Source organism: Haliaeetus albicilla, chromosome 28 (genome assembly GCF_947461875.1).
Source record: "Haliaeetus albicilla chromosome 28, bHalAlb1.1, whole genome shotgun sequence".
NCBI classification, from domain to species: Eukaryota; Metazoa; Chordata; class Aves; order Accipitriformes; family Accipitridae; genus Haliaeetus; species Haliaeetus albicilla.
Window position 1 is genome coordinate 1,384,579 of NC_091510.1, and position 13,597 is coordinate 1,398,175.

Consider the following 13,597-nt stretch of genomic DNA (forward strand, 5'->3'; position numbering starts at 1 on the left):
CATCCTGTCTAAGGTGATTGTGGATGGTCTCACCAATTACATAAGTCTTGAAATATTTTTGAGATGTGTATGCTTAAATGCGTTGCCCATATGTTCGCAGTTATGCTTACTATAAATGATGAAGGAATGATGTGCAGCACTGAAGTTATTCCAGTTAACATCAGTGTAGCCGAGAGTAGAACATGGCAAAGGCTTCTCCTAGCTAAATTCTCATGGGAAATGATTAGTAAAGTCTGATGCCTAAAGTTGGTAGACATCCAGAAGACTTCACAGCATGGTATTTCTGGACATACTTCAAGAAGAGAACGATCCAAATAAGACCATTTGCTGATGAAAGAAGATCAGAGTTAAGTAGCAAATGTCTATGTGACTGGGTGTTCTGTGTATGTAATGCATAATATATGCCCAAATATTTTTATTCTATATTTAAGTTTGCTCTGGTATTAGTTCTTTCCCCTTTTCATATGGATAAGGGTAGCTGGTGAAACAACACAGTTGTTTTCACAGAGACATCAAGATAACTGAAGGTCAAAATGAAGGAAGAGTGAAGAAAACAACCAAGGCATGTTAAAACATGAATCTAGTCAGAGCAGAGAGCAATCAGTTCTGATTTCTTCTTATGTTTAGTATCAGGTTTTGCGTAAGGCTAAGAAATCTATCCAGAAGCTGGAGCAAACCTTGGGTTCTTTTCTGAAGATGAAAGGTAACTGTATGCAAATATTTGCCTTAGACAGAGTGCCTGGACTTGTTTTTTATTTATTTCTTAAATAGAGACAGATAGGTACACAGCTGAGCCCATTAAAGCATTAGAGCTAACTGTGGCTTTAGTTGTAGCAATAAAAAAGGGATAGTGAAAAGTCTGTCGACCCACTAAGCCCTGCACCTCAGAAATCCCCCTCTGACTCTCAGCCATTCCTACCCCCTCCCCAGCCTAGGTGAAGGAAGGAACAAGTAACTCCTGCTATCCCATGGCAGCAGGCAGTTCAGGCAGAGTGCCCTTGTCACCCTGCTGCCGATTCACCCCCAGCAGATGTGGGGCTGGCATGGGTCCCCAGGCTGCATGCTTGGGCTCCCACTGAGAGGCTGCAGGAGCGTGTGTGCTCCTCCCAGCCGCAGCGACGTGGCACAGTGCAAGTCACAGCCGTCACGAGCACCCAGCGTTGCGAGTCAAGCACAGCCAGAGCTTAAATTTCGGCAGGCTCTGGCGTGAGGTAAAAAAGGACAGAGAAGCTGTTGAGGATTTCCTAGTGTAGGAAGGGGAAGCCTCTATTTAAGAATTTACTCTGATAGAAATGGGTAAGAGGGATGCTGCAGCTTGGCGGGTCATCTTCACGCGCTCCTCTGTTACCACCTGTGACACCATGCGTCACGCTGGTCTAGCATGTGCTGTCCGCAGTTGAGGCAGCTCCTGCTGCTGGGCTTCACGCCCTCGCCAGCGTGCCTTCTGTTTACTGATGCTGGCCACTGCCTCCAGGGATGGCAAGTAGGCCAGGGGGCTGATGGGGTAGAGACTTTGGGCATACTTCTGTGTCCCTTCAAGTGTCCAAATTAGCGTCAGCTAGAAAAAAACAATGCTATTCATGCAACTTGCACCTCCAGTAATTTTTGTCAAAAGTCCCAGTGCTTAAAATAAGCAGTCTCCTCTGAACCCACATCCTTGGATAACCCATAAAAGTCAGTCATAGGTAGAAGCAGTAGTTTGACAGAGCAAAATTGAAGGGGTAACTTCCCCTTGTATTTACTTGCATATATGTACAATTCGTACTGCTTGTGAATCATGGGTTGGTTGTCAGAGGTTTTTACGTGCAATTTCCTCATTATGTGGCAATCACAAAATACTGTGTTGACTAGTGCTTGCCTGGACTTTGATTTGCTGGTTGTTTTCACCATCAGTTCTGTCAGACCAATGTTAGGAAGAAGGCATTGATTCTAAGTTCCTCAATGATCTTAAACTCCCAATAATGCTAGTTACATTGTAGGAGGGGCAGAAGTTTCTCCTTTCACATCATTTTTGCCTGACAAAAAGCTCTGGCTCGTGAAGAACCAGTTGTTGAAATTATTCTGTTTGATTGGGGCTGAGAGAGAGGGAAGCCAAAAGTGCCACTGATGTGACAGTACCTTTCTACTCACAACAGAGTCCTTCAGTCTGGAGGATGGGAACCCGTCCAGCTTGGAGGAAGTCAGGGAGGAATATGTCAAGAGGCACTTCAGCAATCACAGGTAAGGGCTTATACCAATCAAGGAAAGATGATAATACTTTGCATTTGCTTCCCTCCCGGCATCTCTGAACCTCTTTGTCATTGTTACTGAATTTTCAAGCAGAGGCCTTTCATCGTGAGGAAAAGATGAAGAGATTTCACCTGGACCCCTGTAATCCTGTACAGTGCAGAAACACTTTAAGTGTATTGTTGGTCTCATTTCCAGTCAGTGCTTGTATTTCCTTTCCCTTCTATGTAGCTGATCTCCACCAAGGACTTCTCATTTGCTGGCAAAGCGAAAGGAGGAGGAGAAAGCTGGCTCGGGAAGAATGGCCCTGGACTCGGGAGTGACCATGACAAGGACCTTATTAATCCAGTTAAGAAGTTGCTCATGTGGCTTTTTTTCCTGTGTGTTCTTTCCAGCACTGCATCAGCCTTGGAAGCTGTGAGTGAGAGTGACTCTACCGTCTGGCATCTGATTGGAGAATGTGAAAAACAAACACTGGAAGAGGATGGGAAGCCAGAATTGATCCAGTCTTCAGAGACTTCATCCCCAGATCTGGTGGAATTTGAACGGTAGGTGCACCCCATGTTGCCTTCAGTTTTTTAACTTGTTGGCATTAACACTGTGCATCCAGTCACTGCCATTCATGCAGCCCTGCTGGAGCCTGCATCTGCTTTGCAGAAGCCTTGTGCCAGCAGCTTTGGCCCTGCTGGTGATGAAGCTGAGCACCTCCCCTTACCTGTGACTTGCATGTGAATGGACTCCTAGCGTCGTAGCAGCCCCTAGTTCTCCAGGCCTTGGAAAATCCCTGAGGAAAGACAAAAAATTTCTTTCAAGTGTGTCAGTCCCTGTGTGGCCATGCCTTACCACTCTCCATAGGGCTTGCAGAGTAAGATGCAACATACCTGCTAACAGTAGTGGTTTAACAGGCAAGCTCAGGTGGAATAGGAGGTTATTCATCCAGAATGATTTATGCAGGTGCCTGTCCCTGTGTGTTTGTGGTATCAGTACCACTATCAAGCTGTATCCCTGCAATGGGGCTAGGTTTTAGGAACGTAGGAATTGCTGCACCAGGTTAAATTCTCAAGAGTCTAGCTATGTGTGTTCTGGGGAGGTGCAGGAACCAGATGTAGGCAGATACTTTCCCCCACAGTGATGTTCATCCTGCCTCTAATGGCATTGTTATGAGGAGCATTGTTATGAACACACTTGCTCCTTCCAGAAGTAGACCCATAGCTCCTGGCAGCTTGGAGTACCTTTTTTGTTGGATCGGAGCAGGGTAAGGCTGGATGGGACCAGGGAAGATCATGTAGTCCTCAGCCTGCGGGCTGCAGAATAATGGTGGTCAGAAAGCACTCCTCAAAATGCAACATGGGAAGGTGGAGGGGAACCTAAACACTTACATGTGTGTTACATTTATAGCTAGGGGGTGTGAGACTGTAACCCCCTTTAGGATCAGCTCCTAAGTGCCTGATTCAGGACCTAAAAAGGCCACTGTTCTCATGTCAGTGGTCCATGTATTTTAGTCTGGGGTTGTAATGGTAAAATTACTGGGTTTTTTCAAAGTTATTGATATCTTAAGACTGAGTACATTATTCATCATATTCTTCCCCTTGCTGTCAGACAGCACTAGGAGGTACTTAGAGGTCATGGATGGTTTTCCTAAAGGATAAATTATCATTTCATCATAAAGATTTGAGAAACAGGTGGATGTCTAATCTATCCTGTACCATCAAGCAGAGTCAATTTCACCCTAACCGTTCCAGAGTTAAGAATATGCAGTGCAGGAGAATCCACAGCTGCAGCTGGCATCCTCTTCCACAGCGTCACCACCATAAACAAAAACTTCCGCAGTTCCTTCTTCTCTTTTGCTTTGAACTGGTGCTTATTTATAAAATTCCCTTGGATTATTGAGTTTTTCATCAAACTGAGACTGCAGCTGTGCCAGCAGATGGCACCAGCCTCCCGCTACTGTTCTACTTTTGCTCTTGTGAGAATCAGAGGCGGCTGTGGTAAGGTATCATTTACAAGACCTTGAAAAGTGCTGAATCAAGATTTTCTGGGGGAAGTAAGCTCTATTCATCAAAGACTGCACAACAGAGCTGTAAACACCTGACTTTCTCCTTCTTCACTGACAAGGTAGAGCAGGGCCTGTACTGTGTGGACTCTGGCACTTATGCTACAGTCTTATGGCAGACGGCAGCTGGTTCGTAGCTAATTCTCAAAAAATGATCTTTTATAACAGGCATAAAACAATAGAGACTCTTCAGCAAAGAAAATAACAGGCTTTTGGTGATTGTCCAATCACATTATTTGGGCAGCATCAGAAATGCTTTGAGCTTCAATGGACTAGGTTTTTTTTTCCATGTCCAGCAGCAGGAGCTACACTGGTAGGACTACACAGTACTCTGTCCAGTGCAAAACGTGGTTGTCTCCTTGCAGCTGGGAAGAAAATAGTGAAGTCATGGTTCAAGCTTAGTTTCTTTAGCAAAGCAATCTAGTGGTGATTCATATTCTTCTGTTTGAGAAACTCCAGATCCTTTGTTTGGAGCTGGACATCCAGAATCCTTAGTGAGCGCAATACCTTACATGAGAACACTTATTCCCCTTCCGGTATTTTGTCTCCAGCAATAGTGGAAAATACTCCAGAGTATCGAAACTGGAGTTTAAACATATTTATACTTGCATGCAGAATTATCTTAAGATTTTCAGTATTGATTTGCTGCAACAAGTAATTCTTGTCTTTTTTTTTTTTTTTTTTCCAAAAAGAAAAGGCTGAACTCCTTTGAGTTACTTTGTTATGCAATACTGTTCAGTTAATCAGGAAATGTGCTCATTTGGGACATCTTCCAAGGAATCATTTTGAGCCCAAACTTAGTAACAATGACTGCTGTTTATAGAACTCTTGGTTTGTACTCCTTTGATCTTGTTATTTTCATCTGAGACGCTCTAAGCATGTAATTAATGTAAAATAACCTTCAGTGGTGCTTTCCAAAGTAGACATTCTTATCACTGGTTCACTGTGTCGCACAGTGCTAAGAGATGAAGCGGGCTCGTTCTGAGATTTAGTCACTGGGTTGAAATTGCAACACTTGGGTTCCGTTACCAGTTTCACTACAGACTGCATAGAAGTAAGTCTTAGGGATGCATTTCCTCATATGTAAAATGGAGGAAATTGAGCTCCCATGCTTATTTAAGTCAGAGCATCCAGGCCTGGGTAGTCTCTTTCAATCTGCATGTATAGTACCTAATATGTCAGGATATGACCTCAGCCAACGCTTTTAAGTGTAGTGCAATGCCAGTAAAAGTATAAAAAGTGACTTAGAGTGTAAAAGCCTCAGGATACAAAGGCAAGTAACTCAAAATTTATTAAATGCCAGAATGAGGTTTGCCTGTGCAACAAGTACAGCCTGCAGCGCCTGGAGCTTCTGTTGTAAGGCAGTCCGCTGAGGCTGTGGCTGGAGCCTGTCTTTTGCAGATGAAATCTTGGCAGAACAGAGCTGCTAAAATCTTCAGTGTTGGGCAACCTTCAATAATTGTATGGAGTCTTAGAGAGGGGAGACAGTGAAGTAGTTATGAATCAGAGCTATTCCCCAGTCTCCTGCTGATTTACAATAGATGGCTGTCTCGTAGCCTGCTCTTAAGAGGTGCTCCCTTTCCTTTCCTTACAGATACCTGTATTTTTATAAGCACACAGTGGACCTGCTGATAGAGCATAGAATTGTTTGCACTGAGGAGGTGCCTCTTCCTGAGGTCTCCACAGCTATTTCCCACCTCTGGCAAGAGCTTTCTGAAGAAAGGAGAGACAGCATCTTGCAGTACTGTAGCCAAAGAGATTTCCTCATGGATCCTAAGGCTGCTTGTCAAGAGCCTGCATGCACTGAAGGTAGTGTGAGGGACAGCCGAGGTAACAGTGAGGAAGCCAGTGGTTCCTCAGTCTCCACACCAGAGGAAGTAAGTGCTGAGTAACATACATGGTCTGCCTCTGAAACTCCAAGCCTTCAGATGCTAATTGGTTCTGCAGCTTTTAATTGGAAACATACAGTAGTTGTGATTAAGCTTTCTCAAGACTACTTGAATGCATAAGTGGAGACAATAAGCAGTCTTTGAGTAAACGCCTGCACCAAATTCTCTCTTGGTAAGATACACAGCAAGCTATAGGAGTGCAGTGGTAGTAATCCTGCTAGTCTCCACTGACCTGTAGAGTGTCTGTGCTAAGTAAGAGTTAAATTTGCTCTAACTTGCTCCAGGGGGAGGGAAAAAGAACATGAATTATACAGTTACTGTGCTGTGCAAACTCTCCAAGAAGCACAGATTATCTAAATCCAGAAGGAATACTGAGTTTGCCAAGGCCTGCTGTGTTTTGGGTTGGGTGGGTTTTTTTCATCAAAACACTTGGTAGCAAAGAGAAAGTATTTGTAGACCAGTTCCAGTGGAACAGGGCTAATGACTGCCTGTGCCATGCATCTCTGCAGATCCAAGAAGTCAGTGACTGAGTAGACCAGGGCATTTGTTAAAAAGAGATGAAATAACAGCCAACTCTTTGTAAACTGCTCCTGGAGCACTGATTACTTAAGCAACTAGCTGCTTAAAGATGTGTAATTTTATTAGCTGCAAAGGAGGGACAGATGTCTACCTTTAGCATATAAGTAAATTGCATTGACAAGTGCTTTTTGAGTCACAGGACACAACTGATATTGCTGACCTTAGGAAATGTCATGGGGATGTTGTATGTACAGTACTTTCTGGCACAGAAAATGTGTGAACTGCATTATGGCAGAGTGAACTAATGAGCTTATCGGTCTGTCACAGGATGCATCTTAACTCATTTGTAAGCCAGGTTGCACACTGGAAATCAGATTTGGGGAGACTGGCTGGTACAGCTGAGATCTCCAGCCATAAGCAGCAGCCCACAGTCAGGTCTCTAAAGCACTGATACAATTCATGGTTTTTACTGATTTTGGGGCACATGTAATGTTAAGTCTAATACCTAGAGGTTGAAGCACAGGCCTAAGGGAATGGACTAACCTTGTGTTCCTAGTCATGAAATACAGTTATTCCTATTATTCCTGTCTCCACAAAACCCTCTTGGTTTACTCTGTGTTTACTCTAGCTGTAAATGTACCTGTTAAATGGAAAGAAAAAGTATCATGCTTTTAAAGAATTCATTATTAAAAATTATGCCCTAGGTAAAACTTTTAGGTGGCTGGATATGTTGACATCTGAAGTGTTTTCTCTGATAGGTAATGTTTGAAGATGCATTTGATGTTGCTGTTGGTTTCCTTGACAGAAGCGAGACTCAGGGAATGTCTAGCCAGAGGTAAAGTACCAACTCGCCCCTTTTGCTAGACAAAGTAAGTTAATAGCCCACTGTCAATACTCCATGGCAAGTTTTCTGTGTAGCAATGCAATAGCCTAGCTTCCTTTTTTGTGCCTAATTTTTAGTAAATGGTTAGAAAAGCAGCCTCCAGCAATTGTGCTTGCAATAATACTGTCTCTTAATGTACGAAAGTGAAATTATTAGTAGGCATTTATGGCAGAATCAGTAAGAATCCCGTATTAAGAGCATCACTTCAGGATAACTGAGGTCCTTCTGATTTTCTTCTTTACTCTGTGTAGCTTTCCATCTTTTCAAATTACAATATTTGTAATGTTTTCATTTTCTCTGTCTCACTTGCTAGGTCTATAAGGACCATAAGGCCTTCTCTGGATAAGTCAGTTAATCATAAACTGTACTCTCATTTAATGAGACAAAAAATGATAATTTTTTAACACTGTCTCAGTTACCTTTTTCAAGTACCCTAATTCAATCACAAGGAGGTGATCAAGCTTAAAGTGTGGTTGACCTGAACAGTAACATCAAAGAAACACAAGACCAATTAAATAATAACATCTCTTTCCTCTGCAGGTCAGATGAGTTATCTGAAACAGAACATGTCAGATACAAAGCTGGCACTGCCTTTGATTTTTTGCAGTGGACCAAAGAAAGGAAAGGGTTGCTTTCCTCAAGAGGAAAATCACATTATGACTCATCTTTTATGCGTTCTTGCTACTTAGTCTTCATTAGGATTGTTTCACTTTGCAAATAGTGTTTTTAATCTGTTTTTTTAAATCCCATTTTCTACTTAGTTTTCCATATTTAGAGAGTTCTTCAGTGTGAATCTCTTTTTCTTTCACCAGCATTCTACCTTGCACTTTCAGAACAGAATGAATGGAAATAAGGTTGTTTTGGCTGTTGATCAGAATATACTTGAATACATAATAAAGATTAAAATAAGACTATGTATTCCTTAATACTGCAGTGTATTGCCATCATCTTTGCAATCTGTTTTAGGTCCCAAATTAGATCAGTATTTCAGTAGTCAACATTTCTTTTGTTCCCTTCCTTCCTTATCACTCTGCCTTGTAATTCTGGACAGAGGCGTGATGGCAGAACTTTGTAAAATCCCAGGGAGAATATAGAGTTGAGGTCCAGAATGAATATCTTAGCTTTTTGCCAGTTACCTGTTACCTGAGTACAAACCTGCCAGTGATAGCTAATATGTCATTTCATGACCACGTGTTACCACATTCACTCTAAAACTTTACAAAAGAAGTCAAAGTTGTTCCTCTGAACAACCCTACAAAATATACTGCCAAATAACCATTGTTGCTCTCTGTTATAATGCATATATACTTTTCCTCAAAACAGTGTTACTATAGCTGTCATGTATCAGTGGATCTCTTTGTTGTTTCTGGTTTCTTGTTTTGCTGTTTCTGTTCTTACATATCTTCCTTGCATTTATTAGACAGTATCTCGTCCATACGTCCACCTCCATTCCCCCCCTTGCTTGGCTATTGTCTTTAATATCAGAACCGTCTTGAAAACAATTTTAATCTTTTTTAATTTATAAGTAAATTGTGGAGGAAAGAAAGTAAGTAGGAGGAGAAATGAGGGAACAGGAAATTAAATATAGTATCTGGTTCCATTTTCAGTTCAGCATTTGCAAGCTGCACTTCTGAAAGTCCAGAGGATCACCATGGACTCTATCTGCAGATCACTGACTTCCTGAAAAGCCTTTTCTTTGCTAATACACAGTTTTGCCAGGTAAGCTTTGCCAAAGGATTCTTTATAGAAGGAGTAATGTATTTCAGTCATTGTCAGAAAGGGATTTCTGTTTTCTGTGCTTCTGATCATATTGTCCAGAATCATTACAAATAAGAACTTGGGGTTCATCACTTCAGATGTGTCATTCCAAAAGGTCAGTAGAATTGCCTTTGTACGAGGCAAAGTGCGAGGGGTTATTACTGCTTTGAATATTATTCAGAATGGCAAATGACATGAGGAATTATTTTTTTTTAATTGTTTGCATGAAAGTTCCTTGTGGAGAAGCTTGAGTGATCTCATCTGAGCAGGCAAAGCTCACTTTGCAGTTCTCATTAATCCCCGGCCGCTTCATTCTGAGCTCAGTAGGACCACCTTCTGCTTGTTTGGGTGCCAGGTTCCCTACCCTGAGCCGTCCGCGGGCAGGCCTTGGGAGTAGGGTATTCGTGTTCTTGAAAGAGCTGATAAACAGCTGCTGAGCTGCCTCTTAACCTCAGCCTACTGTTGCAGGTTTGCTGATCCAGAAGTCGTTGTGTTTGCATTGTTCTTCCTCCCCTTCTTGCCCTCCTGCCAAGGACGTGGCTCAGAGCTTGCACATGGGTGGAGGACTGAAAGGGAGATATCCCTCAGTCAGAGCATGCTTGTTTGGGCTCAGAGTCAATTGTATCTCCACAGTAGCCACTGTTTTGCTATTTTCTATCACCTAGCTTCTACCCAGTCTCTGTTACTTGAGCAGATGCTCCTTTGAAGGAAATCGAGTGTTAGCGATGAGGGGTAATTAGGACAGAACACAAAGCAGAAACTAGTGTTGCACTACTATCTGAATCTATCACATAGTGACTGCTGGGTGCCATTTGGTTCCACCATCTCAGGGAGACAGTAGAACTAGAGGAGGTGCAGAGAATGGCAGCAGGCACAGCAAAAGGCATTAAACAGAAGCTACCAGAGTAGGACTCTTCTGCAAAAAAAGACTGAGGGGTACGGTGAGAGAATTTTGATCCTAAATGGTGTAGAGTTGGTACACAGAATGATTATTCATTGTGTCTAACACCAGAAGAACTAGAAAGCACTCAATGAAATGAACAAACAGCATATTAAAAAATACTTGCGCATGCAAATTACCAGATTTAACTGCTGGGGCATCAAACCATTGACAATTACTAAATCTGAAGGTACAGATACAATTTCCATCTCAGAAGGTCCTCACAGCACAGTTTGCCGTAATGTGGGAGTATGTATTGTGGAACAGAGCACACTGGATGCACAATTCTTGCACTTTCTGTCTAAACATCCACTCCTGGCCATTGTCAGAGACCAGCCACTGATCTACATAGCCCTTTGGTCTGTGAATAGCTATGTTCTTCATAAGGGCAGCACTCTTCCTGTGTTTATGTAAATGACCGTGAACTGAGCATGCCTAGAAAAGAAAGAAAAGCTTTAGGCAAGATGCTGTATTTTCCGGTTTAAAATTTCTTTATCATGCCTGGCAGCATTAGGTGGACCCATTTTGTCCTTCTGCTTGGTGCTGCATTGTTGTATGTGAGCCCAAGTCCATCTCACTGGTCCCAGATGAGGTGGTATGAGAAGAGATAGTGTCTCTTTCTAGCTTTAAAGAGGCACATTTGAAATAAGACTAGGAGAATGGGAGTGATGGGAAGGAACACAGGCAGTAAAAGAAGCTGTACTGCAAATTGGCAGTTGACTCAGCTCTGTGGATCCAAAAGGAAATAAAAGACTGCGTGCACTTCTTTTAGGCAGGAACTTTGAGTTGTCTGTGATAAAACAATAAAAAGGGAGTTTGAGCAGAAATCACCCAGGCTAAAGATAATATGAAGGTCACAGTCTGTTTTGGATTAGATAACTGCAGTACAGCACATCTAGAGAGTCCTGCCAAGAGGAAAAAAAACAAAAAAAAAAAAAAAAAAAAAGACTGACAAGAATTTTTTGTTTTGAGAGCAGAAATTCAGCTCCATCTCAAAACAAACAGATTGAGGCAGTTATGGAAGTGGTTGCAGAGTGGGGATGGGAGATGTTCCACCTGGCTTGAAACACACCAACTCAAGCAGCAGCAGAGAGCTCAGTCTGAGCTACATACCTTACCCCAGAAATAGGGCTACTCAGAGCATTGGAGACTCCTGAACTTCACAGGGAAGGGAGGCCTTCCTGCTTATCTTATGGGTCTGACTGAACCCCTGCAGACCATTCCCCCTCCCTTGATATCGTACTTGTGCCAGTGCTACACTAGCTCAGGAGTTTGGGCAGTGCTGGGATAAATTATCCCAAGGATAAAGTGATGTTCTGGTGCACTGTGCACACACCTTGTAGAAGATAGAGAGGTGGTAGCAGGTACATTACCAAGGCAAGGCATGTGATGTGCACCTGACTGAAATACGAAAGGCAGCCTACGGTCTCCTTTCCTTTCATCTGCAGTGCTGATGAGGTGACGGTTTTATTGCTGGTCATTACACGCCAGCGCTATGTTAAGCTATTTCTGGTTAACTGTCCAGGTACACAGTACTACTGTCGGCTTGTGTATGTTCACTGTTTCGTAGTCACAGCTCCACTGAGTGCAGCTCCTCTTGAGCCGCTGCCCTGGCTCTCAAGGCTGCCAAGGGCATGCACCCCACTGGTATAAAATGCTTGAGAAAGACTCACACAAGAGGAGGGAGGAAATCATTTGGACAAGGAAAGGGAAGGCTCTTAAAAGGACAGCGACCCGAAAATGAGAACAGGAGCATGCTTCCATGGTACATGGTAGAGAAATATTTCTGAGCATGAGATTATTTAAGCAATCTTGTCATTTTTCAAGAGCTGTTGTCTTATGGTCACATCATAAAAGATGCTGGGCAGCAAAGGCAGTAAAGAATTCATTTAGATTGAGGTGCAAAGGTTTTACAATATCTAAGTGAAAGACTGGGGTTTTTTCTAAATAGCACTGAGCACCTTTGCATCTTCAAAGGCACATTTTCTTTTAAAATTATGGATTTTAGATGAGTCACTTGACAAGCAAGTGGGATTTAGTGCTCCTTAAGCTATATATTTTTTAAACAGCACCTATTTTTAAACACAGTCTTGTCCTAAAGAGTCTTGCATCAATGCAGAAGGTGGACTAGATGAACACTTTCATCTCCTAGGCTTTGATTTCTCAAGAGCCACTTTTATTCTCTGTAAGCTGGTGAAAGAGAAGGCCATTTCCTTCTGTTGCTAAAAGAGCAGCAAACTCTGAAGTCAGTAGAAGTTAAGGCCTCGAGGAAGCTCTCATATCTTCAGAGCCTGTTACATGACCCACTTGCTACCACAGTCAGTAACAGCTGTCTAAATGATGTAAATAGTCACAGGGTGGAGCCCTGTGATTTTAGAAAGAAATTGGTTGAAAATTTGAGCCATTCTTCATCAGGCGCCTCAGGCACTTGACAAGTGCTGGTTGCTGATTCAGAGAGGAAGGAGGGCTCATGGCGCATTAGCTGACAAACAGCAGCATTTGACCAACCCACTGTATATTTGAAACATGGTCAACTCCTGTGTTTTTTAATTCTGCTTGCCTTTGGGGGGGGCTTTCAGGAAGAAGATCTTCAGTTCGATTACGAGACTGTGATGCTGAGGTGCACCGAGACCTTCGATGATGAAGATTTCTAAACAGTATCTCTGTCTGCTAATGTTTTGCCAAGTGTTGCTAGGTATGCCAGGCACGTGAAGAGACTGCACCTCTTTCAGTGAAGCCCCTCTCTGAGCAGAGTGTGGAGACACTGTGTTAAAGTGGTTTGTTACCATTGACTTCCCATTCCCTCATCAGTGCTTCTTGATATATCAGTTGAGTAATTTATACCCTTAAAAGTTCCAGGTTTTAGATATTTATAAAATCTTAAGAAATACTTTTGTCTATTGCTTTTTAATGTTTAACCTCACTTCACAAGTAAACTGAGGCATGTACAGTTAAGTGACCTTGCCTAGCATAAGCTGTGGAAGAGCTGCAGAGAGGTGACATCAGTGACAGCCTGCACACCCCCAGAGGATGCAGGTCTCAAACTGCAGCCTGCAAAAATCACAAAAAGTGCCCTGCACCCTGGCAGTGATTACTTTTCTGGTGCAATTTTTCAGCTCGGGCTGACAAGGAAAGAGGGATTTCCTCACAGAGAGATGAGTCTCTTCCATCTCTTGATGAGGACAGCAGCAGTGGTCACCCACTCCCAAATCACCCAGAGAAGTGCAGGCACAATAACACACTTTGGATTATTTACTTTTGCACGGTGTGTAAAGCTGAGTGACCAGCCCTGAGCCATTCTGCCACATCTCATTCTTTGATGAGTAGTG

At 42.8% G+C, this 13,597-nt stretch overlaps 1 protein-coding gene across 1 annotated transcript; it reads left to right on the forward strand.

Annotated features, from left to right (window-relative positions):
- The first annotated feature begins 93 nt into the window (after positions 1–93).
- STRA8 (stimulated by retinoic acid 8) lies at positions 94–13,158 on the forward strand. Its single transcript, XM_009922006.2, has 7 exons — positions 94–703; positions 2,136–2,220; positions 2,622–2,774; positions 5,874–6,156; positions 7,446–7,522; positions 9,178–9,289; positions 12,848–13,158. Exons 1-7 carry the CDS (start codon positions 697–699, stop codon positions 12,920–12,922), a joined length of 792 nt encoding a protein of 263 aa, XP_009920308.1. The 5' UTR covers positions 94–696; the 3' UTR covers positions 12,923–13,158.
- The last annotated feature ends 439 nt before the right edge of the window (positions 13,159–13,597 follow it).